At 46.4% G+C, this 26807-nt stretch overlaps 1 protein-coding gene across 4 annotated transcripts in view; it reads left to right on the top strand.

Moving 5' to 3' along the window:
• sox5.L (SRY-box 5 L homeolog) overlaps positions 1 to 26807 on the top strand; it is a 134111-nt gene that overhangs the window by 38577 nt on the left and 68727 nt on the right. For all 4 annotated transcript variants that reach the window (XM_041585795.1, XM_018251831.2, XM_018251830.2 and 1 more), the window contains exon 3: positions 4558 to 4765. In XM_041585795.1, the coding sequence (XP_041441729.1) occupies positions 4558 to 4765 (208 nt within the window). The remainder of the gene's footprint in view (positions 1 to 4557; positions 4766 to 26807) is intronic.

The raw sequence follows: 26807 nt of genomic DNA, 5'->3' as shown, positions 1-26807 counted from the left end.
CGTGTTGCTCAGTGTCAGCTTTTTAATTATCTTCCCCCCATTTGATGTCGGCAGCATAATGAGCCCATCTCTCACTCCTACCTGCTCCCATACTCCCCGCAACTCCCCGCAACTCCTGTTAAGCAAATGAAGACCTGATGGTTTTAAAAAGTAAAATCAAGTCCCGGACTAGTTGTTCAGTTTCTCAGAAGGAAGTTACTTAGGGGCAGTTACTTAGAAAGACAGGGGCAGTTGCTAAGTCAGGGGATGGGGCAGTTGCTCAGAAGGACGGGGCAGTTGCTAAGAAAGAGAGGGCAGTTGCTAAGTCAGGGGACGCTGCAGTTGCTAAGAAGGACAGGGGCACTTAATAAGAAGGAGAGGGGCAGCTACTTAGTCAGGAGAGGGGACAGTTGCTCAGAAGGACAGGGGCAGTTACTAAGAAGGAGAGGGGCAGTTGCTAAGTCAGGGGACAGGGGCAGTTGCTAAGAAGGACAGGGGCAGTTGCTAAGTCAGGGGACAGGGGCAGTTGCTAAGTCAGGGGACAGGGGCAGTTGCTCAGAAGGACAGGGGCAGTTACTAAGAAGGAGAGGGGCAGTTGCTAAGTCAGGGGACAGGGGCAGTTGCTAAGAAGGACAGGGGCAGTTACTAAGAAGGAGAGGGTCAGTTACTAAGTCAGGGGACAGGGGCAGTTGCTAAGAAGGACAGGGGCAGTTACTAAGAAGGAGAGGGTCAGTTGCTAAGTCAGGGGACAGGGGCAGTTGCTAAGTCAGGTGACAGGGGCAGTTACTAAGAAGGAGAGGGGCAGTTGCTAAGTCAGAGGACAGGGGCAGTTACTAAGAAGGAGAGGGGCAGTTGCTAAGTCAGGGGACAGGGGCAGTTACTAAGAAGGAGAGGGGCAGTTGCTAAGTCAGGGGACAGGGGCAGTTGCTAAGAAGGAGAGGGGCAGTTGCTAAGTCAGGGGACGGGGGGCAGAATGATATCAGGGGGCACAGGGACAATGTACAGATTTTGTACTTTTCATTTGGGAAGTTTGGGGGGAATCTGTACCCAACAATAACAAGTCATCGCCAGGGAAACTTTTCCTTTTTGAATTGTTAGTAGAACCCACATTACTGGAGTCCCGCAGTGTAATTGCCCCCGGCCTCCCTGTTGGGGAATCATCAGACGCCTGTTTTGCCCCATCATCTGCCCCAGGCCTATGGGTTGGTACAATGAATGTCCTATGGGTTGGCACAGACTATTTTTGGAAGGCAGACGCCCTACTTTGAACCTTATGGGGAGATCCATGTGACCATATTTTTATTTTCCCAGCATGCCTGGGTGCAACGATGGCTCCCCTTCTAGTTCATATCTACATGGGAACCTTTAAACTGGGCTGGACGTTGGCTGACACAGCACAAAGCCCCTATAGGATTCTTGTTGCCCTGAAAGCCAAATCCTTTACCTTATTTTGCCCCCAACAAGTGTAGTTATTGGGCAGGGGTACTTTCAGGGGGCAACAAGCCTGTGTGTATAACCAGATTAAAGTGTTAGGGGAGACGACTATTGTATAAATCAGACCCTCATAATTCCCAGGGGAGCTGCTACCTGCCCCTCTCCCAACTCTTTCTCTTTACTTGCCCTTTGCCCCGGGCCATTAGCCGTGGGGACGCAGCACGACACTGATTGGCCTGTGAATGAGCCGAGTATCGGGGGGCCTGGGGTCTCTTGTCAGTCGCCCTGTGAATCATCATGGATGTGATTTAGGGTGAGACGCTGAGCTGGCGGCGCTGTTACAGGGGGAGAGACACAATGAGGAGCCTGAAAGTCATTCAATCTATAAATGTCCATAAATTCTCTTTATTCTCCTTCTGTTTCATCTGCCGGAGAGTCAGTGGCAAATATTGTGTCGTCTGCCCGGAGACCTCCTGTATTTCTATTCCCTCAACATTCTAAACCCCAAACCTCCCCCATTTTACTTCTTCCCCAGCCAGATCCACGGGGGAGTGTATTTCCTGGTACTCCTGTGACTGTCTTTACTTCCTTTGCACGGGGGAGTGTATTTCCTGGTACTCGTGTGACTGTCTCTACTTCCTTTGCACGGGGGAGTGTATTTCCTGGTACTTGTGTGACTGTCTCTACTTCTTTTGTACGGGGGAGTGTATTTCCTGGTATTCGTGTGACTGTCTCTACTTCCTTTGTACAGGGGAGTGTATTTCCTGGTACTCGTGTGACTGTCTCTACTTCCTTTGTACGGGGGAGTGTATTTCCTGGTACTCACCTGACTGTCTCTACTTCCTTTGTACGGGGGAGTGTATTTCCTGGTACTAGTGTGACTGTCTCTACTTCCTTTGCACGGGGGAGTGTATTTCCTGGTACTCGTGTGACTGTTTCTACTTCCTTTGCACGAGGGAGTGTATTTCCTGGTACTCACCTGACTGTCTCTACTTCCTTTGCACGGGGGAGTGTATTTCCTGGTACTCGTGTGACTGTCTCTACTTCCTTTGTACAGGGGAGTGTATTTCCTGGTACTCGTGTGACTGTCTCTACTTCCTTTGCACGGGGGAGTGTATTTCCTGGTACTCATGTGACTGTCTCTACTTCCTTTGCACGGGGGAGTGTATTTCCTGGTACTCATGTGACTGTCTCTATTTCCTTTGCACGGGGGAGTGTATTTCCTGGTACTCGTGTGACTGTCTCGACTTCCTTTGCACGGGGGAGTGTATTTCCTGGTACTCGTGTGACTGTCTCTACTTTCTTTGCACGGGGGAGTGTATTTCCTGGTACTCCTGTGACTGTCTCTACTTCCTTTGTACAGGGGAGTGTATTTCCTGGTACTCGTGTGACTGTCTCTACTTCCTTTGCACGAGGGAGTGTATTTCCTGGTACTCACCTGACTGTCTCTACTTCCTTTGCACGGGGGAGTGTATTTCCTGGTACTCGTGTGACTGTCTCTACTTCCTTTGTACAGGGGAGTGTATTTCCTGGTACTCGTGTGACTGTCTCTACTTCCTTTGCACGGGGGAGTGTATTTCCTGGTACTCATGTGACTGTCTCTACTTCCTTTGCACGGGGGAGTGTATTTCCTGGTACTCATGTGACTGTCTCTATTTCCTTTGCACGGGGGAGTGTATTTCCTGGTACTCGTGTGACTGTCTCTACTTTCTTTGCACAGGGGAGTGTATTTCCTGGTACTCGTGTCACCGTCTCTACTTCCTTTGCACGGGGGAGTGTATTTCCTGGTACTCGTGTGACTGTCTCTACTTCCTTTGCACGGGGGAGTGTATTTCCTGGTACTCGTGTGACTGTCTCTACTTCCTTTGCACGGGGGAGTGTATTTCCTGGTACTCGTGTGACTGTCTCTACTTCCTTTGCACGGGGGAGTGTATTTCCTGGTACTCGTGTCACTGTCTCTACTTCCTTTGCACAGGGGAGTGTATTTCCTGGTACTCGTGACACTGTCTCTACTTCCTTTGCACGGGGGAGTGTATTTCCTGGTACTCGTGTGACTGTCTCTACTTCCTTTGCACGGGGGAGTGTATTTCCTGGTACTCGTGTGACTGTCTCTACTTCCTTTGCACGGGGGAGTGTATTTCCTGGTACTCGTGTGACTGTCTCTACTTTCTTTGCACAGGGGAGTGTATTTCCTGGTACTCGTGTCACTGTCTCTACTTCCTTTGCACGGGGGAGTGTATTTCCTGGTACTCGTGTGACTGTCTCTACTTCCTTTGCACGGGGGAGTGTATTTCCTGGTACTCGTGTGACTGTCTCTACTTCCTTTGCACGGGGGAGTGTATTTCCTGGTACTCGTGTGACTGTCTCTACTTCCTTTGCACGGGGGAGTGTATTTCCTGGTACTCGTGTGACTCTCTCTACTTCCTTTGCACGGGGGAGTGTAAGAGAGTAGGAGAGTAGGAGAGTGGGTGGGGGAGATGATAAAACTCAGTTGAGTTGAAGGAAATGAAGGAACGGAGCTTTAGAAAACATAAATATTTGGATGTTGAGGATGAATTTGACATAAGGAGCAATTAAAGTTCATGTGAAACAAATGAAAGACAAATGAATGAGCCGCCAGTGCAATAAATGAAGTAGCAGCAGAGTCGGAGCTGCTGATCTGTTCCATACACATACATTTGTCAGACAGTCGTATCTCCCAGTTCACAGGGCAGCGCTGCAGAAGAACTGACTTTGGAGCTTAAAATATTTGTCTGTTGAGTAAACACTCACCCCCCCCCCCGCACACTCACATGTGGGAAACATATCGCAGACGCCCGGCTATAGGGACTGTGTATAATAAACTCTGTATATACAGCGACTGCCCAACCCACGTCATTCTCATTCCTGATACCCCCCGACATTTCCTGGGACCCACTGACTCAGGGGGCCCTCTGTATCCCTCTGGAATCATGGGAAATTACTCCCAGAATTCTCGCACTTTTGTCGGGATCGGGACTCGGGTGTAACCAATCCCAACTTGTCTTTCCCCATAACTGATCCCTTTCATTCCCTTTATCAGCTTAGTTGCTCTTCTCTGTACTTTCTCTAGTTTACTCTACATGGGTTGACATTACCTTTAACCTTTCCATTTCTACATTTCAGGAACTTGATTGTAATAAAATGTCAGCATTTGCCCTGCACAACGTAGCTACCTCACCCATGAAGGCAGAAGACTTGGGGCGCCAGAGCGGGGAGTCTTTAGCCAACGCCATGCTTGGAACCCCGGAGAGACGCAAGGGAAGTTTAGCGGATGTCGTGGACACCCTAAAGCAGAGGAAGATGGAAGAGCTCATAAAGAGTGAGCCAGAAGGTAAGGAAGGTTCCTGCTTGGACAATAATCCATTGACTATTTCTGACCTTGACCTTGACTATAAATAAGCTTGGCTTGTGGTTTAGTGGTGCTTGTGTTGATTAAATATCAGTTGCTGATTGGCTACAGCCGAGGATTTCTATTTGCTCAGGGATAAGGCTTTGGATACAATGTACGTAGAGCAATTTGTGGAACATTTCAGGCTGTGGATATTTGGTGGCCTCGGAGCATCTTGGGAATATTTTTGTTGGTCAATGTTGGGTCATTTTTGAGTTCTTGATAAATTTAGACCCAATGGCAAATGTATGTATTCATTGTTGGGGGGGAGGGGTTGGGCGGCATTAGGTTTGTCAAGAATATCCAGCATGCAAGAGTGTTTGCCCCCTTTAATGCATTTGAATTTGGGATATGGTAGATTTGAAAATCCCACCAGACAAGGACCACTTTGGTGCATTGCTGTAGACTTTGTCCATTATATGACTCTGGGGCCAATCATTGGAGCATACAGTGGGACCTACAAGACCATATGACATGGATCATATCAACATTCCAATATAGTCCTTGACCACCCAAAGTTTGGTGACCTGGGCTTGATTTGGTCAAAGTAAACTCCGCAAGCACTCCCAGGCCCTCCTATAATCCAGATATCCGGTGCTCAGTCCTGTAGGGAGACGGCCCTCCCGTGGATCTACAAGAAACAACAAATGAAGAAGCGGCACACAGAGACCCCTACGTGTTTAATGTATCAAGCCTTGATTTGGTCAACCACATAGGTGGATCTCACTATGTACGGCCACCTTAACTTGTAAAATGGTAAATGATAGAAGTACTGAATTGAATTTAAGAAGAGGAAAAACATCAAGTGAAATGATGGTCCTCATAAATGATGAACTGTTAGATGTCTACCGCTTTTGGTTGGGATTCTGTTTTTCCTAGTGATGGACAATCCATGAGATTGTAGTTTGTGCCTATGGTTATACCTGTGATGTATCCAGATCCGTTGATGCTTGGGGTTCATAGTTGATATGTTTAGATCTTGTGAGGGACAGTCCTTGAGTATTTTGGTTGGTGCTCATGGCCATACCTGTGATGGGTCCAGATCCCTTGATGTTTGGGGTTCATAGTTGATATGTTTAGACCTATTGGTGGACAGTCCTTGAGTATTTTGGTTGATGCTCATGGCCGTACCTGTGATGTGTCCAGATCCCTTAATGTTTTTTGGGGTTCATAGTTGATATGTTTAGACCTATTGATGGACAGTCCATGAAGTCTTCATGGTTGTACCTGTGATATGTCCAGATCTCTTGATGTTTGGGGTTCATAGTTGATATGTTTAGACCTATTGAAGTCCTCATGGTTATACCTGTGATATGTCCAGATCTCTAGATGTTTGGGGTTCATAGTTGACATGTTTAGACCTATTGATGGACAGTCCATGAGTATTTTTGTTGATGCTCATTGCCGTACCTAGACCTATTGAAGTCCTCATGGTTATACCTGTGATATGTCCAGATCTCTTGATGTTTGGGGTTCATAGTTGATATGTTTAGACCTATTGATGGACAGTCTATGAAGTCTTCATGGTTGTACCTGTGATATGTCCAGATCTCTTGATCTCTTGATATGTTTAGATCTCATGATGGACAGACCTTGAGTACTTTGGTTGGGCCTCATGGTTGTAACTGACTTGAATGGTTCTCATCCAGGTTCTGATGAACATCTGCTGTGACACCACCAAGATAAAGGTGATCTTTGAACCCTACTGAAGTGTGTTTTATAGATCAGATACTTTTGTCTTGCCTAGAAAGGCCTTTCAGTAGAAAGTAAATACTTTGTGTCTAATCCGGCCCGGTGCTTGTGGAACGGTGGAAAGTCTCTGGAGTGAAAGACAGCCGCCAACAATTGGGGACATGTAAAGGTAGAGATTTAAGTAGGAGATTGCACAGATTGAAAGGACCCCATTAGCAGAGGTTAGCGCTCGACATGGAAATGGTTGCCGAGCCCACACATTATCTCGGCTTTGGCTAAAATGGAAATGTACAAACAAAAGATCCTCTCGCTTCTTTGATAGAGGGAAAAAAAAAAAAAACCTAAGAGGGAGAAGAGAAAGAAGAGGGCGACCAATCTGAGGCTTCCCTTCCCCATTGTTCCATTGTCTTGCAGAGGCCATTAAAATGAACAGCGGGTTATGATGAACATTTCATTAATTCTTTGTTCCGTCATTATGAGCCGCCATATTCATAGTCGCCCTTCAGCCGGCGAGAAACGCACTGAAAAAATTAGGAAATGGGAAAATAGATTTTTATTTTTTTGTGTTTTTCAATAAAAAACCCGCCGGGGGCAGCGGGTAAGAAAAGCGACTTAAAGGAAAGGGGTCGGCGAGGTGAAACAGAGCGAGGGGGTTTATATGTGGCCATTAAATGGGGGGGGCAATTTCAGATTTGTTCCCACACTTTACCCATAAACCCAGACACGGTACCCACAGACCATCTGCTCAGTCACAGGGACCTGCAAATACCCAACCTGATACCCCCAAATGTATCTGATGTAGTTTGTGCTACAAAAGTCTCAACCACCAATAATTCCCTTAGTCATATCACTTATATATAAAGTCTCTCTAACAAGCTGAGCAGTCTCCTTTTCTGTCTCTCTAACAAGCTGAGCAGACTCCCTTTCTGTCTCTCTAACAAGTTGAGCAGTCTCCTTTTCTGTCTCTCTAACAAGCTGAGCAGTCTCCTTTTCTGTCTCTCTAACAAGTTGAGCAGTCTCCTTTTCTGTCTCTCTAACAAGCTGAGCAGACTCCCTTTCTGTCTCTCTAACAAGCTGAGCAGTCTCCCTTTCTGTCTCTCTAACAAGCTGAGCAGTCTCCCTTTCTTTCTCTCTAACAAGCTGAGCAGTCTCCTTTTCTGTCTCTCTAACAAGCTGAGCAGTCTCCTTTTCTGTCTCTCTAACAAGCTGAGCAGTCTCCCTTTCTGTCTCTCTAACAAGCTGAGCAGACTCCCTTTCTGTCTCTCTAACAAGCTGAGCAGTCTCCCTTTCTTTCTCTCTAACAAGCTGAGCAGTCTCCTTTTCTGTCTCTCTAACAAGTTGAGCAGTCTCCTTTTCTGTCTCTCTAACAAGCTGAGCAGACTCCCTTTCTGTCTCTCTAACAAGCTGAGCAGTCTCCCTTTCTGTCTCTCTAACAAGCTGAGCAGTCTCCCTTTCTGTCTCTCTAACAAGCTGAGCAGTCTCCCTTTCTTTCTCTCTAACAAGCTGAGCAGTCTCCCTTTCTGTCTCTCTAACAAGCTGAGCAGTCTCCCTTTCTTTCTCTCTAACAAGCTGAGCAGTCTCCTTTTCTGTCTCTCTAACAAGCTGAGCAGTCTCCTTTTCTGTCTCTCTAACAAGCTGAGCAGTCTCCCTTTCTGTCTATCTAACAAGCTGAGCAGTCTCCCTTTCTGTCTCTCTAACAAGCTGAGCAGTCTCCATTTCTGTCTATCTAACAAGCTGAGCAGTCTCTTTTTCTGTCTATCCAAAAAGCTGAGTAGACTCCCTCTCTGTCTCTCTAATAAACTGAGCAGTCTCCCTTTCTGTCTGTCTCTAACAAGTTGATCAGATTCCCTTTCTCTCTCTGCCGAACTGTCTCAGTCTCAGTCTTTTTCTCTCCTTTCAGGAAAACAGAATTTCAGTATCAGAATTCAACTAAAAAAAAAGTTAAAAACTCTCCATTTGTCATTACAATTGATTTAAAGGGGAAGTATTCCTCATCATGACGTTCCCTGGCAGATTTATACCTCGATACATTGCGACCCCACTTGGGAGACTCAGTCATTGGCGCGTCGGTCGATTTGATTCGTGGGAACTCGCCGGTTAATCGCGCTCCTGGAGGCGACATGGGCCACTTGTAGTTTTTATTTCTTTTTGTAACTTGTAGAATTGGAATGAGTTTCCCCTTGTCTCCCAATGAGATAATGAATGCGGGGGGTATTTAGCCGTATAATATTCTGCCCCAGTAACGAGGAGGATAATGGAATCGAGTGAACCCCCCATTGTCGGGAGTGTTGGGGGAGGAAGAACCATTTAATTGGCCGCGGGTCGAGTTTCCTTTGTTGTTGCTTTTTCACAGTCCCATTGGCTCAACATGAAAGGAAGAGACTTGTAATGGTTTTGTCTCTATCGCTGTCACTCACTGACTGACTCCAACCTGATTGGACCGTTAGAAGGAATGGAACCCCTCCCCCCCAGGGGATCCAAGGAAACAATTCCATTCCCAAAAATACTGCAGTGCATCTTGGGATTGTGTATGAAGTGTCACAGGCTGAATAGGGTGCGGGTTCATCTCTCCTCCCATCACCTTAAACTTGACACCAATCCCAATAAGACGTTGGGGGGGAAAATTACTTTAAGGGTTTGTTCACCTTTAAATTAACTGTCAGTAGGATGTAGAGAGGGATATTTGGAGACAATTTGCAATTGGTTTTCATTTTTTATTGTTTGTGGTTTTTGAGTTATTTAACTTTTTATTCAGGAGCTCTCCAGTTTGTAATTTCAGCCATCTGGTTGCTATGTTCCAAATTCCCCTAGCAACCATGCATTGATTTGAATAAATGACTGGAATATGAATAGGAGAGGCCTGAATAGAAATATAAAAGTAGCAGTGACAATACATTTGTAGCCTTACAGAGCATTTGTTTTTTGGATGGGGTCGGCGACCCCCATTTGAAAGCTGGAAAGAGTCAGAAGGCAAATCATTCAAAAACTATAAAAAAATAAATAATAAAGAGCAATTGAAAAATTGTTTAGCATTGGCCATTCTATAACATACTAAAAGTAGGGATGCACAGAATCCAGAATTTGGGCTTTTTCAGCAGGATTCGGTTTCGGCCAAATTAGGGACTGGAGGGAAATCGCGTGACTTTTTATCACAAAATAAGGAAAAAATGTTTTCCCTTCCCACCCCTAATTTGCATATGCAAATTAGGATTCTGTTCGGTTTTGGGTCGAATCTCTTGCAAAGGATTTGGGGTTCGGCTGAATCCGAAATAGTGGATTCGGTGCATCGCTACTTTAATGTGAGGTTTAGTTTCCCTTTAAACGTCGGCTCAGATAGACTGGTATAACTGGGTCTCAAGGGGACCCCAAGGAAACAATATATTGGCCCGTCTGGTGCTGGGACTTGAGCCCAGTGTTGCGTCGGTGTCCTGTTGAAGGGCTACTATTCTGCGGATAATCAAGAGGTTCAAGTCATACCCACCCATGAATAATGATCAGCCAATCAGGGGCCACGGCTCAGCCTGTGTCTCTGAGCTTCATTAGACTCCAGTGTGGGCCCCGGGGTCCATTTGTGGTGCTGAATATTAACAGTAATTCTGATGCCCCGGCCTGTGATTAACTCAAGAGTCTGGGGCTCGGCCCCTCGTTAATTGGAGCGTCTTGGGTTTGATCTAGTGCCACTCTGCCCATAGAATGGGAACTCCCTGCCACCTGCACCCCAAGCAGCGAGGATTCCCCGCACCCTCACCCAAGTGTCATGCCAAGAGGAAGAAGAGGAGCTGGCACTTTGTAATGATCTTTGTGGGCAGAAAGAGAAAGTGGAACGGGGTTAATATTTGGGCACAACAACGCAGGTGTCGGGGAGTTGTACGGGGAGTTGTGCAACCATTGCAGTGCTGAAAGCTGCCGGGCCCATTGTTGTTCTTGTACTATTTGCCGAATTCCTTCCTCACACAAGTGTCTGTTGGGGCCATTGTTCCCGCGCTCCCCACCCTGCGCCCGTTCCAACGCCGGCCTCCCATTGGCTGCTGAGTGGGACAATGCAAAGTGTGAGAGAGAGCGAGTGCGAGTAAATATCTCTTTCGTCGGCCCTTTTGTTCGCTCTGTTGACCGAGTTCTATTCCCGGACCATGTCCTTTGTTTGTCGGTTCCGCCTGGGTGACGGCGATTCTTCAACCTTTGTGCCCCTCCCCCTTTTGTCCCCGCCCCCCGCCGCACCTTTGTCTTCACCTGCTCCTTGTCCAGGTTCATCACATGTCACAAATAGGGTTCAATGGAAATTCCTGGCGTCTCGGGATTACCCCGAAGTTCCTTTCACTACTGCAGTAGCCTTACAACAGGAGGCCAGGGGCAACACATTCTGCTCATTCACTTACCTGAGCCACTCACAATATACAGGATCAATAAACTTCCTGCTGGATAATTTCCCACAACCCCTAAGCTTAGCTCCTCCCCATCAGCCCACTGAGCATGTGCACAAGATGCCGAACAAGATCCAACATGGCGGCCTACTGGAGGGCAACATTGAAGGGCTGGATCATTACTGCTATAGGGCTGCTCTACATTTGTCCTGGTACAGTAAGTACAGTATATAAAATACAACATTTCTACCTTGATTTATTTTTTGGCTTTAGTTCGCCTTTAAAAACACCTTGAAGTCATTCGAAATTTTTTTTTTTAAAAAAAAAAATCAGCTACATTGGGAGGCAGATTTATCAAGGTTTGAATTTGAAAAACGTCGAAATTCGAATTCAAAAAAGACCAACCGCAATTGAAATTTTTTTTTGGCCAAATAGGTCTGTTATCGATCGAATTCGAATCATATGGAAAAAAAACCTTCGATTTTTTCAAAGTTCACCAATTGACTCCAGGAGGTCCCCCATAGGCTAAAACAGCAATTCGGCAGGTTTTAGATGGCGAATGGTCGAAGCCGAATTTTTATAGAGACAGAAATTAGAATTTTCGGGTTTTTTTCAAATTTGAATCAAATTTGAACTGTTCCCTAGTCGAAGTACAGAAAAATTAGCTTGAAATTAGAATTTTTTTAAATTCGAATTCTCACTTCGACCTTTGATAAATCTGCCCCTTAAAGTCGAGACCTGGGAAATACTTTTGGGGTGCACCAGGAACCGTTTGAAGAAACAGAACCGGAGTGCCGCACAGGCCCCGCCCCCGCGGTGTACATGTGATGCGATGGGATGATGTCATCGGGATAAATACGTAGGAAGGAAGTGTAGGCATATGAGGCTTCTATGAGGGAGTCAGAGATTGGCCCCTAATCTCAGGGGCCACAGTGAGAATTCCATGATCTCATGCAGAGTGAAGGGTTATGGGATGAAGCTGTGGGGGGGGGAGGGATGTTGCATTTCCTGCGCCGCATCAGTCTAGACTCTTATTGGTTCTGACCCTCGTGGGGGAGGGGCAAGCGATTAAACATTGGTTTATAATTCCCAAATACAAATAATTACCCCCCTCCCATCCCCCGGGGGGCAGAAATGTAACAGATCTGGGCCTCTATGTGGAGTTCACATGCGACTGGCTCCTTTTATTCTGTGCTCCCCTCTAATAAATGCGGAGAGAGAGCTGGGAGCCCCCCGGGAGGAATGGGGGCGCTTCTTTTAGTCTCAGCGGGAGGGAAGAAAGGTCCCATCAAAGAGACCAACTTTCCCTTTTAACACATTAAGGGGAGCGCCGAGCATTTGTTCTGAGCCTGAAAGGGGATTGGTAGTCGCAGGGTTTAACCCTCAATCGACCGGCAAGTTTTCACTGATCATTTCAATGATTTACTTGTCCAAATGTTCATTTTTGTGCCACATCGGGGCTTGTTTGCACCCGCCGCACATGCCACCCACCTGCACCCAATGAATCCCCCGCCATTTCTACTGGTACCCCCATATCTGACCCCATTCCATTTGCTCCATTTACCAACACAGACCCCATTAGGTCCAATCACAGCGCAGACTCAACTCAAACCCAGCCTGTTATTGACCAATCAGCACCTGGCCCAACCCCTTTTATGTGGGTGGGACCAGCCTATGAGCAGCGAGAGAACAGCGCCCCCTGTCTGCAGGTGAGTGACGTGGGGTCACATTCTGTTTCCCAACAACAAAACCCTTTAAAGGGGTGGTTCCCCTTTAAATTAACTGTTATTATGAAATAGAGAGGGATATTCTGAGACAATTTGCAATTGTTTTTCATTTTTTATTATTTGTGTTTTTTTTACTTATTTAGCCTTTTATTCAGCAGCTCTGCAATTTGCATTTTAAGCAATCTGGTAGCTAAGGTCCTGATTCCCCTAGCAACCATGCCTTGATTTGAATAAGAGACTGGAATATGAATAGGCGAGGCCTGAATAGAAAGATGAAAGATTTCAGCAGGTATCTGGTTGCTAAGGCCCAAACCCCCCTAGTAACCATGCACCGATGTGAATAAGAGACTGGAATATGAATAGGAGAGGCCTGAATAGAAAGATGAAAGATTTCAGCAGGTATCTGGTTGCTAAGGCCCAAACCCCCCTAGTAACCATGCACCGATGTGAATAAGAGACTGGAATATGAATAGGAGAGGCCTGAATAGAAAGATGAGAAATAAAAAGTCGCAATAACAACACATTTGTAGCCTTACAGAGTATTTGTTGTTTAGATGAGGGTCGGTGACCCCTATTTGAAAGCTGGAAAGAATCAGAAGAAGAAGACAAATAAGTAGAAAAATAAAGAAAATAAATAATGAAAACCAATTGAAAAGTGGCTTAGAATTGGTCTTTCTATAACATAATAAAAGTTACTTTAAAGGTGAACCACCCCTTTAAGTGTCACATCGTGACGCAGGAAATTCCCTTTCAGTCTCTTTATCTCTTTCTGCCCCGCCCCCTCCTTTAGCCCCACCCTCATATCTCAATCTATTGTATTAGAAACCAGACAATAAAAATATGCCCTGGCTCCGCCCATCATCAGTGGGGCGGGAACGGTAGATTGTGGTCCCTAAATCAATAGTTCTAGACACAGGGGCCGGTCTGGGAGTCACAACTCCCTGCAATTTGCTATTTATGAAGCTTCCCGTGTGAGGCGGAGTCATGGGCTCAGTGGGTGGGGTTCTACTTCAAATCAGAACAGAAATAGTTAAACCTTTACGTTTTTGTTGTTTTGTTCCAACGTAATCGAATTTCAGTGCCGCCGCAGCCTGTAACGACTTGCCTGGAGCATAAAGCCCTGCTCTCAGCTATTGTACACATGGACCCACTGTCACACAGTCATTCCTAAAGGGAAAGTAAACAGTAGCAATGCTATTTATTGTTCTTTATTTATCACAGTCACTGGCCAGTGGAGCTCACAATCTAATTGCCCTACCCAATACACAGGTACACCAGGAGTCTGGATGTTTGTTGGGGGTGACAGGGGGAGTAAAAAGCTCATTTTATTGACCATTTATTGCTTATTGCAGAATCAGAACCTGATTGTTATGGTCACGAAACACTGGGGTCACTGGAAATGCAGTTTTTTACCTGGAAGTATTGTGCAGGGAGTATTGTACTATAAGTACTGTGCAGGGAGTACTGTGCAGGGAGTATTGTACTATGAGTACTGTGCGGGGAGTGGTATTGTGCGGGAAGTACTGTGCGGGGAGTAGTATTGTGCAGCGAGTACTGTGTGGGGAGTACTTTGCGTGGCGTACTGTGCGGGAAGTAGTATTGTGCAGGGAGTAGTATTGTGCAGGGAGTAGTATTGTGTGGGAAGTAGTATTGTGCAGGGAGTAGTATTGTGTGGGAAGTAGTATTGTGCAGGGATTAGTATTGTGCAGGGATTAGTATTGTGCAGGGAGTAGTATTGTGTGGGAAGTAGTATTGTGCAGGGAGTAGTATTGTGTGGGAAGTAGTATTGTGCAGGGAGTATTTTGCGTGGAGTACTGTGCACGTAATAGTATTGTGCAGGGAGTACAGTGTGGGGAATTGTATTATGCAGGGAGTAGTATTGTGTGAGGATTACTGTCCAGGGAGTATTGTGCTGAGAGTACTTTGCGGGGAGTACTGTGTGGGGAGTTGTACTGTGCAGGGAGTAGTACTGTGCAGGGAGTAGTATTGTGCAGGGAGTAGTACTGTGCAGGGAGTAGTACTGTGCAGGGAGTAGTATTGTGCAGGGAGTAATATTGTTCAGGGAGTAGTATTGTGCAGGGAGTACTGTGCGGGGAGTAGTATTGTGCAGGGAGTAGTATTGTGCGGGGAGTACTGTGCAGGGAGTAGTATTGTGCTGGGAGTACTGTGCAGAGAGTATTGTACTATGAGTACTGTGCGGGGAGTAGTACTGCGTGGGGAGTGGTATTGTGCGGGGAGTGGTATTGTGCAGGGAGTACTGTGCAGGGAGTACTTTGCGTGGAGTACTGTGCAGGGAGTAGTATTGTGCAGAGAGTACTGTGCGGGGAGTACTTTGCGTGGCGTACTGTGCGGGAAGTAGAATTGTGCAGGGAGTAGTATTGTGTGGGGAGTAGTATTGTGTGGGGATTACTGTCCAGGGAGTATTGTGCTGAGAGTATTTTTGGGGAGTACTGTGCGGGTAATAGTATTGTGCTGGGAGTACTGTGTGGGAAGTTGTATTGTGCAGGGAGTAGTATTGTGCAGGGAGTAGTATTGTGTGGGGAGTAGTGTGCGGGGAGTAGTATTGTGTGGGGATTACTGTCCAGGGAGTATTGTGCTGAGAGTACTTTGTGGGGAGTACTGTGCGGGGAGTAGTACTGTGCAGGGAGTAGTATTGTGCAGGGAGTACTGTGCGGGGAGTAGTACTGTGCAGGGAGTATTGTGCAGGGAGTATTGTGCGAGGAGTAGTATTGTGCAGGGAGTATTGTGCAGGTTTCACCCCAGGGAATAAGGAACAGAGATCAATGATTGTACTACAAATCCCAGAATCCCCTGATACAAGTGCTGAGTACATGGGCCCCTGTCAGACAGATGCTGATTGGTTGGGTGCGTGGGAGACAGGAACTTTAACCATTTGGGAGTAATTAGTTTGTTGTAGAAATTAGCAGCATGGATCCGTTCTTCAGGAATTGTTAGTAATTATCTCCTCGGAATCTGTGGGATGAGCAGAGCTGGGAAGAGACGTTTCTTGTTTTCTGGAAAGAATCATCTTCACTAACTGTCAGCTCAGCCGAATCACAAACAGTGGCCACGGAAGCACCAGTATTCCCAACTCCTCTTCCTGGAATTTCCCTGTTTCTTGTCCTGGGAGTAGGGAGCCCTGGTAGCCCCTCATCCAAAACTAAAATCCTTACAAATAAGATGGGCAAACAGAGCACCCGGGTCTGTGAGAGATACAGTTCCACAACATTCAGGAAATCCCCTCATCTGCAAAGTTCCACCCTCTAAAGCTCCAGCCACCGAGTTGTCACTTTCATGTGAGGAATTCCTTCTTTCCTTCTTTCTCTTCAGCAAATTATAATCATGTCCTGTACCCCAAATAAACGCGGGATCCCCTCCCTGATTATATTGAAACATTTTGTACTGTAGTTGACTCTGTAGTAGTCTCTATGCACAGGGGAGAGTATTTCCTGGTACTCGTGTGACTGTCTCTACTTCCTTTTCACGGGGGAGTGTATTTCCTGGTACTCGTGTGACTGTCTCTACTTCCTTTGCACAGGGGAGTGTATTTCTTGGTACTCGTGTGACTGTCTCTACTTCCTTTGCACGGGGGAGTGTATTTCCTGGTACACGTGTGACTGTCTTTACTTCCTTTGCACAGGGGAGTGTATTTCCTTGTACTCGTGTGACTGTCTCTACTTCCTTTGCACGGGGGAGTGTATTTCCTGGTACTCGTGTGACTGTCTCTACTTCCTTTGCACGGGGGAGTGTATTTCCTGGTACTCGTGTGACTGTCTCTACTTCCTATGCACGGGGGAGTGTATTTCTTGGTACTCGTCTGACTGTCTCTACTTCCTTTGCACGGGGGAGTGTATTTCCTGGTACTCGTGTGACTGCCTCTACTTCCTTTGCATGGGGGAGTGTATTTCCTGGTACTCGTGTGACTGTCTCTACTTCCTATGCACGGGGGAGTGTATTTCCTTGTACTCGTGTGACTGTCTCTACTTCCTATGCACGGGGGAGTGTATTTCTTGGTACTCGTGTGACTGTCTCTACTTCCTTTGCACGGGGGAGTGTATTTCTTGGTACTCGTGTGACTATCTCTACTTCCTTTGCACGGGGGAGTGTATTTCCTGGTACTCGTCTGAATATATCTACTTCCTTTGCATGGGGGAGTGTATTTCCTGGTACTCGTGTGACTGTCTCTACTTCCTTTGCACGGGGGAGTGTATTTCCTTGTACTCCTGTGACTGTCTCTACTTCCTTTGCACGGGGAGTGTATTTCCTGGTACTCATGTGACTGTCTCTACTTCCTTTGCACGGGGGAGTGTATTTCCTGGTACTCATGTGACTGTCTCTACTTCCTTTGCACGGGGGAGTGTATTTCCTGGTACTCGTGTGACTGTCTCTACTTCCTTTGCACGGGGGAGTGTATTTCCTGGTACTCGTGTGACTGTCTCTACTTCCTATGCACGGGGGAGTGTATTTCTTGGTACTCGTGTGACTGTCTCTACTTCCTATGCACGGGGGAGTGTATTTCTTGGTACTCGTGTGACTATCTCTACTTCCTTTGCACGGGGGAGTGTATTTCCTGGTACTCGTCTGAATATATCTACTTCCTTTGCACGGGGGAGTGTATTTCCTGGTACTCGTGTGAGCAATGTTCCTATAATAATACTATTAATACCACTATATACGGTTGCACATCTGCAGGTCTAATGTCCCATGTGAAAAAGAGAAGCTTTTGGCAGTAACAAATCCCCCTGTGGAATGTCCTTGTCTCCTTCCCATGATTCTCGCTGGGGACAGAGAGGGGGGAATTTAATTAGAGAAATGCAGATGGGAATCTCTTTTAATTAACGAGAAAAGAGAGAAAATCTGCGATGCCAACTGGGCCCATAACAATAGGTACCGGCTCCAACGTGATTCATTAGTGCGAGAGGATAAAGCAGCTCCTCGTTTATTTGCAACATAATATACATATACATTGTACTCTCTCTCTCTCTGCAGAGTTTCTATAGAATCTCCCACTGAGGGAACGTCTGCCCTTTAATATTTGACTTTAACTGCAAAGATCCTGCAGTAGTGGCTGAGCTGGATCTGACACTGCCCCCAGGAAATCTATACAGGGGACAATTATACCATCACATGATCTCACTGATGTGCTGGCCCCGCCCACGTAAAGAAACTTTGACTTTGAACTTAAGTTCCTAATTCCTGTTCACATAATACGAGTGTCATTAGGGAATCATGTGATGCATCTGGGGAATGAAAAGTGCAATGAGTGATTCTTTCCTTTGGGAGTATTGGACCTCAGCCCATATTGTTCTACTGTCTCCATCTTGTTCTACTGTCTCCATCTTGTTCTACTGTCTCCATCTTGTCCTACTGTCTCCATCTTGCCCTACTTTCTCCATCTTGTCCTACTGTCTCCATCTTGTCCTACTGTTTCCATCTTGTTCTACTGTCTCCATCTTCTCCTACTGTCTCCATCTTGCCCTACTGTCTCCATCTTGTCCTACTGTCTCCATCTCGCCCTACTGTCTCCATCTTGCCCTACTGTTTCCATCATGTTCTACAGTCTCCATCTTGTCCTACTGTCTCCATCTTGCCCTACTGTCTTCATCTTGCCCTACTGTCTCCATCTTGTCCCACTTTCTCCATCTTGTCCTACTGTCTCCATCTTGTCCTACTGTCTCCATCTTGCCCTACTGTCTCCATCTTGTTCTACTGTCTCCATCTTCTCCTACTGTCTCCATCTTGCCCTACTGTCTCCATCTTGTCCTACTGTCTCCATCTTGCCCTACTGTCTCCATCTTGCCCTACTGTCTCCATTTTGTCCTACTGTCTCCATCTTGTCCTACTGTCTCCATCTTGTCCTACTGTCTCCATTTTGTCCTACTGTCTCCATCTTGCCCTACTGTCTCTATCTTGCCCTACGGTCTCCATCTTGTCCTACTGTCTCCGTCTTGTCCTACTGTCTCCGTCTTGTCCTACTGACTCCATCTTGTCCCACTGTCTCCATCTTGTTCTACTGTCTCCATCTTGTCCTACTGTCTCCATCTTGTCCTACTGTCTCCATCTTGTCCTACTGTCTCTGTCTTGTCCTACTGACTCCATCTTGTCCCACTGTCTCCATCTTGTCCTACTGTCTCCATCTTGTCCTACTGTCTCCATCTTGTCCTACTGTCTCCATCTTGCCCTACGGTCTCCATCTTGTCCTACTGTCTCCATCTTGTCCTACTGTCTCCATTTTGTCCTACTGTCTCCATCTTGCCCTACTGTCTCCATCTTGTCCTACTGTCTCCATCTTGCCCTACGGTCTCCATCTTGTCCTACTGTCTCCGTCTTGTCCTACTGTCTCTGTCTTGTCCTACTGACTCCATCTTGTCCCACTGTCTCCATCTTGTTCTACTGTCTCCATCTTGTCCTACTGTCTCCATCTTGTCCTACTGTCTCCATCTTGTCCTACTGTCTCCATCTTGTCCTACTGTCTCCATCTTGTCCTACTGTCTCCATCTTGCCCTACTGTCTCCATCTTGTCCTACTGTCTCCATCTTGCTCTACTGTCTCCATCTTGTTCTACTGTCTTCATCTTGTCCTACTGTCTCCATCTTGTCCTACTGTCTCCATCTTGTCCTACTGTCTTCATCTTGTCCTACTGTCTCCATCTTGCCCTACTGTCTCCATCTTGTTCTACTGTCTTCATCTTGTCCTACTGTCTTCATCTTGTCCTACTGTCTCCATCTTGCCCTACTGTCTCCATCTTGTCCTACTGTCTCCATCTTGCCCTACTGTCTCCATCTTGTCCTACTGTCTCCAACTTGCCCTACTGTCTCCATCTTGTCCTACTGTCTCCATCTTGTTCTACTGTCTCCATCTTGTCCTACAGTCTCCATCTTGTCATAACTGTCTCTATCTTGTCCTACTGTGTCTTGTCTTACTGTCCCCATCTTGTTCTACTGTCCCCATCTTGTTCTACTGTCTCCATCTTGCCCTACTGTCCCCATCTTGTCCTATTGTCTCCACTTTGCCCTACTGTCTCCATCTTGTCCTACTGTCTCCACCTTGTCCTACTGTCTCCATCTTGCCCTACTGTCTCCATCTTGTCCTACTGTCTCCATCTTGCCCTACTGTCTCCATCTTGCCCTACTGTCTACATCTTGTTCTACTGTCTCCATCTTGTCCTACTGTCTCCATCTTGTCCTACTGTCTCTATCTTGTCCTACTGTCTCCATCTCCTGTTTAAATTGTGGTTCCCAGGGCTCCCCCTTTAGTGTCCCCTCTGAGACACCCCATTAGAGAACAGTCATTGGCTGATTTGGAGCAGTTGAATCTCAGATAAAGTTCTAACATTCCAGACTTTTTATCTCACTTGCCTTTATTATTTTATTTTCCCTTTATGGTGAGTTTTTTTCATGTGGATAAAGAAGTTGTGAGTTGGCCAATAAGTGACTTGAAGGATGGAGGGGTCGATGAAAGGGAAGAGGGAGATTTCGGGAGCTCAAAGAGAAAGTGCTAATCAGCCCCAGAGAATTTGAAATCCGCTCGTTTACATCTAGAGAGGGGCCCGGGGGGGAACAACATGGTGCAACAATTGGGCGACGACCTCCTCTCCCAGCTGCTCCTGTGGCCCCTGAATGATCCCTTATACGGGGCCCTCCTTACTCCAGTCTATTTATACAGTGTATCTCCCAGCATGCACTGGGGAGCTGGAGGCGAGCATCTCACTTTGCTGCAATGTTGTCACACCATGTTGCTTTACTGCAGTGTCCCACACAAACTGTCAGTAGAAGAATTAGACGCACGAGCGTTGGCAGAAGCTCCGGGGCCCCACCTTGTCCGCTGGCCCCGCAAGACTAAACAGGTGTTGGCGGCTTTTCATTTCAGTTCATGTGAATTAATCGTGTCGGCTCAGCTGCTAAAACAACTGTCGGCTCCAGCTGTTACTCGTTTTCGGTTGTGTTCCTCGCCCGTTGCCAAGGGCTGCGCTGGCACCATTCGCCCGTGTCTCTGAGTCGCACCCGGGGGGGGTTGTACAGAAGGAGCCGAAATCGTCGCATCTTTGGATAGAAATTTCCTTATTGTTTTCTGATGGATTAAACCTGAGATTAAACTGAAGCTCTTGCGCCCAGTCTCTGGCAATTAGCCCGGTGGGAGCTGCCTGGCTTTGAATTCACGATGAGGAATTGGGTTCAGAGGATTTTAACCAACATTATCATCCAGCAGATGGGGCTGTAGAGATTTCTCATTTCCTACACTCAATAGGCCAGTTCTTCTACATAGGAATTAAATCAACATTATATATATATAGAGGAGAGGGTATGTATGAGAATTGTGATATTAGGATTATGTTGATCATCTTGATTTATTAATTGGCGTCTACGTAACCCTCTGTCCCATTAGAGCTTAGACCAGAGCGGTATAAAACTGCAGTGGTTTTAGTTTCTCTGCTTCGACCCTCCCTCCGTCCCCCTCGTAACATGGCAGGGCTGGGTCTGAGCGCAGTCGGGGGGTCCGACGACCCTTAGCAAAGAATATTATTTTCCCAAGAAGCTGCAGGAATTATTTTGACAGATAACATGTACGGTATGTAAGAAAACATCCGCGTGGGGAGTCGGAAATTGCAGCAGAATGAGTTGTGTCTATTGGGGAAGTCTCCCCTCGCTTGGCTCCTTCTCTAAAATAAACGTTTTCTGCCCAAAGAACCCCGTTATCTGCAGATTTATATCAACAAAAGAGGAATATCATTGTAATGAAAGCATTGTTTGTTTTCTGGTTCTGACTCCTGAAACAATGTAGCAAAAGTCAGGTCAGTTCATCAGCTGCCTCATTGTATCAGGAGTCAGAAGCAGCAGTGCAGAGAAAGGGACAGACACAATGACAGTTACACAGAACTATAAACCCAGTGAGAATGAGGAATGAATGGATATTGGGAAGTTGTATCAGGAGTCAGAAGCAGCAGTGCAGAGAAAGGGACAGACACAATGACAGTTACACAGAACTATAAACCCAGTGAGAATGAGGAATGAATGGATATTGGGAAGTTGTATCAGGAGTCAGAAGCAGCAGTGCAGAGAAGAGAAAGGGACAGACACAATGACAGTTACACAGAACTATAAACCCAGTGAGAATGAGGAATGAATGGATATTGGGAAGTTGTATCAGGAGTCAGAGGCAGCAGTGCAGAGAAGAGAAAGGGACAGACACAATGACAGTTACACAGAACTATAAACCCAGTGAGAATGAGGAATGAATGGATATTGGGAAGTTGTATCAGGAGTCAGAAGCAGCAGTGCAGAGAAGAGAAAGGGACAGACACAATGACAGTTACACAGAACTATAAACCCAGTGAGAATGAGGAATGAATGGATATTGGGAAGTTGTATCAGGAGTCAGAAGCAGCAGTGCAGAGAAAGGGACAGACACAATGACAGTTACACAGAACTATAAACCCAGTGAGAATGAGGAATGAATGGATATTGGGAAGTTGTATCAGGAGTCAGAAGCAGCAGTGCAGAGAAGAGAAAGGGACAGACACAATGACACTTACACAGAACTATAAACCCAGTGAGAATGAGGAATGAATGGATATTGGGAAGTTGTATCAGGAGTCAGAAGCAGCAGTGCAGAGAAGAGAAAGGGACAGACACAATGACACTTACACAGAACTATAATCCCAGTGAGAATGAGGAATGAATGGATATTGGGAAGTTGTATCAGGAGTCAGAGGCAGCAGTGCAGAGAAAGGGACAGACACAATGACAGTTACACAGAACTATAAACCCAGTGAGAATGAGGAATGAATGGATATTGGGAAGTTGTATCAGGAGTCAGAAGCAGCAGTGCAGAGAAAGGGACAGACACAATGACAGTTACACAGAACTATAAACCCAGTGAGAATGAGGAATGAATGGATATTGGGAAGTTGTATCAGGAGTCAGAAGCAGCAGTGCAGAGAAAGAGACAGACACAATGACAGTTACACAGAACTATAAACCCAGTGAGAATGAGGAATGAATGGATATTGGGAAGTTGTATCAGGAGTCAGAAGCAGCAGTGCAGAGAAGAGAAAGGGACAGACACAATGACAGTTACACAGAACTATAAACCCAGTGAGAATGAGGAATGAATGGATATTGGGAAGTTGTATCAGGAGTCAGAAGCAGCAGTGCAGAGAAAGGGACAGACACAATGACAGTTACACAGAACTATAAACCCAGTGAGAATGAGGAATGAATGGATATTGGGAAGTTGTATCAGGAGTCAGAAGCAGCAGTGCAGAGAAAAGGACAGACACAATGACAGTTACACAGAACTATAAACCCAGTGAGAATGAGGAATGAATGGATATTGGGAAGTTGTATCAGGAGTCAGAAGCAGCAGTGCAGAGAAGAGAAAGGGACAGACACAATGACAGTTACACAGAACTATAAACCCAGTGAGAATGAGGAATGAATGGATATTGGGAAGTTGTATCAGGAGTCAGAAGCAGCAGTGCAGAGAAAGGGACAGACACAATGACATTAGGTAACCAATGAAAGTTAAGTAGGTGGAGACTTTATAGGTGACAGTTGATGAGCAATTTGTCCATTAGTTGTGCACCGTGGATACGACTCAGTAACAGAAGTAGCATTACAGGCAGATTACAAGGCAGGAGGTTTTGTGACTGACAGTTGGACAGGGCACAGATTATAGATAAATATAAGGACAAGGGATGAGCTGATAATGGTTTGTTTAGGGGGAAAAAAAGTCCTGTAACAACAAAACATATTGGGGTCACGGCCGTCCCAGACTAGGGGCCCAAATAGAAGTGAAAGAATGTTCAGTGGGGACAGGGGGAAGCAGCCTGATTGGTCGCACCTAATGGGATAAAAATATTTATTTCCCTGCAGAATTGTCACAGGGATATTTATATTACAGAGGGGGATTCCTTTCCTACAAACTCACTGTGCGTCACCCACAATTGTACCATCCCCCCCCCCATGTTACTCCCACCGCTCAACATTTGTATAAATATAACAACACAAGGTATTTACTGCTCCTCTGACACTTCCCCTTTAACTTACCCACTTTTACTTTAATGATGAATTTACAAACTAATTGGGTGCAATAATACCCCGAGCAGTATGAACTCACAATGTGATCTTGCCCTACTGTCTCCATCTTGTCCTACTGTCTCCATCTTTTCCAAGTGTCTCCATCTTGTCCTACTGTCTCCATCTTGTCCTACTGTCTCCATCTTGTCCTACTGTCTCCATCTTGTCCTACTGTCTCCATCTTGTCCTACTGTCTCCATCTTGTCCTACTGTCTCCATCTTGTCCTACTGTCTCCATCTTGTCCTACTGTCTCCATCTTGTCCCACTGTCTCCATCTTGCCCTACTGTCTCCATCTTGTCTCACTGTCTCCATCTTGTCCTACTGTCTCCATCTTGTCCTACTGTCTCCATCTTGTCCTACTGTCTCCATCTTGTCCTACTGTCTCCATCTTGTCCTACTGTCTCCATCTTTTCCAAGTGTCTCCATCTTGTCCTACTGTCTCCATCTTGTCCTACTGTCTCCATCTTGTCTTACTGTCTGCATCTTGTCTTACTGTCTCCATCTTGCCCTACTGTCTCCATCTTGTCTTACTGTCTCCATCTTGTCCTACTGTCTCCATCTGGTCCTACAGTCTCCATCTGGTCCTACAGTCTCCATCTGGTCTTACTGTCTCCATCTTGTCCTACTGTCTCCATCTTGTCCTACTGTCTCCATCTGGTCCCACAGTCTCCATCTGGACTTACTGTCTCCATCTTGTCCTACTGTCTCCATCTTGTCCTACTGTCTCCATCTTTTCCAAGTGTCTCCATCTTGTCCTACTGTCTCCATCTTGTCCTACTGTCTCCATCTTGTCTTACTGTCTCCATCTTGTCCTACTGTCTCCATCTTGTCCTACTGTCTCCATCTTGTCCTACTGTCTCCATCTTGCCCTACTGTCTCCATCTTGTCCTACTGTCTCCATCTTGTCCTACTGTCTCCATCTTGCCCTACTGTCTCCATCTTGTCCTACTGTCTCCATCTTGTCCTACTGTCTCCATCTTGTCCTACTGTCTCCATCTTCCCCTACTGTCTCCATCTAGTCCTACTGTCTCCATCTTGCCCTACAGTCTCCATCTTGTCCTACTGTCTCCATCTTGTCCTACTGTCTCCATCTTGCCCTACAGTCTCCATCTTGTCCTACTGTCTCCATCTTGCCCTACTGTCTCCATCTTGTCCTACTGTCTCCATCTTGCCCTACTGTCTCCATCTTGTCCTACTGTCTCCATCTTGCCCTACTGTCTCCATCTTGTCCTACTGTCTCCATCTTGCCCTACTGTCTCCATCTTGTCCTACTGTCTCCATCTTGCCCTACTGTCTCCATCTTGCCCTACTGTCTCCATCTTGCTCTACTGACTCCATCTTGTCCTACTGTCTCCATCTTGTCCTACTGTCTTCATCTTGTCCTATTGTCTCCATGTTGTCCTATTGTCTCCATGTTGCTCTATCATGTCCCTCAGCTACTGTTCCTCATGTGAACTCCCCATACAGGAGCCCTAATAAGACATTACGTCCCCCATTAGACTCTCGTGGTTGATCATTGCAGTAAGGAGACTCCATGTTCAGAGTGTCAGTTGGGGGGGGTGCAGTGAAGGGGTTAAGTTGGCAGTAGGAATGGGTGTATAGTTATTAATGTGCAGATGAGGGGTGGGGGGGGGGGCAGGAGTCAGTCAGTGAGTGACAGGTGACAATTTGCCCAGGGCAGACGACCCCATGAATGTAGAATAAGGATCTCGTGGGGAACGGGTTGTACCACAAACACCAGCTGTTCCCCCCACGCAGGAAATAATCGTCTCTTCTGCTGAGTGGGGGGGGCAATATTATTTATGTCATGAGAATAAATAGACTTTAATAATAATGGAGCCCCAGTTACCCCAAATATAATGTCTGTGAGATATCCCTTTAACTCTGGGTACAGTTGATCCCCAGTTACCCCAAGACACCTACACCCTCCCCCCTTCTCCTCCCGGGGGTCCCCTTGTGCCGTACCCCAGAAGTGTCCCCAGTAATGAAATGATAACACATGAGGGGGGGGGTGCACTGGCCTATAATAAGAGTTTGGAAATGTTGGATAAAGTGAATGAGCGGTGGGATCATTTGTTATTTAATTCCAGACCCCTGGCCTGGAACATGGGGAGCTGTTGCCAATGTGAGTGAGTGTAGTGAGTAGCGAGTGTAGTGAGTGTAATGAATGTAGTGAGTGAATGTAGTGAGTGTAGTGAATGTAGTGAGTGTAGTGTGTGTAGTGAGTAGCGAGTGTAGTGAGTGAGTGTAGTGAGTGAGCAAGCGAGTGAGTGTAGTGAGTAGCAAGTGTAGTGAATGTAGTGAGTGTAGTAAGTAGCGAGTGTAGTGAGTGTAGTGAATGTAGTGAGTGTATTGAATGTAGTGAGTGTAGTGAGTAGTGAGTGTAGGGAATGTAGTGAGTGAATGTAGTGAGTGAATGTAGTGAGTGTAGTGAATAGCAAGTATAGTGAGTGAGTGTAGTGAGTGAGCAAGTGAGTGGAGTGAGTGAGTGGAGTGAGTAAGTGAAGCGAGTGAGTGTAGTGAGTGAGTGAGTAAGTGGATCGAGTGAGTGTAGTGATTGAGAGTAGTGAGTGAGTGTGTATAGTGAGAGTAGTGAGTGAGTGGAGCGAGTGAGTGTAGTGAGTGAGAGTAGTGAGTGAGTGAGAGTAGTGAGTAAATGGAGTGAGTGAGTGTAGTGATTGAGAGTAGTGAGTGAGTGGAGCGAGTGAGTGGAGTGAGTGGGAGCTTTTCCTTCTCTCCATGTCTGGGTCTGACCCCGTCTCTTTGTTACACATCAGCCGACCCCCTGCTCTCCCCTCCAGTCTCCCAGCGACACAAATACATGGACTTTGTGCTCTTATCCAGGAGCAGCAGCAGCCGGGGAGTCTGGGAAATAAAGGGTGGGGGGGTAATGTGAGAGCGGGGGGGGTCTGTTTAGCAAAAATAAATATATTCCCACCCCCCATCCAGTCAATGACCTCATGTTCAGTTCCTTCAATTCAGCAGCTTTAAATAAACACGCTGTTATATGACCAGAGTGCCGAGCCATTGATTGTCAGCTCTGCAGAACAGGGGCCCCCTTGTATTGTTCTCACAATATTCACAGCAGCCGAGGCTGGAAAATGAAATCGTTTCCATTGGGTTCA

Source organism: Xenopus laevis, chromosome 3L (genome assembly GCF_017654675.1).
Source record: "Xenopus laevis strain J_2021 chromosome 3L, Xenopus_laevis_v10.1, whole genome shotgun sequence".
In the NCBI taxonomy this organism is placed as follows: domain Eukaryota; kingdom Metazoa; phylum Chordata; class Amphibia; order Anura; family Pipidae; genus Xenopus; species Xenopus laevis.
This window is presented reverse-complemented; position numbering and strand designations above follow the sequence as displayed.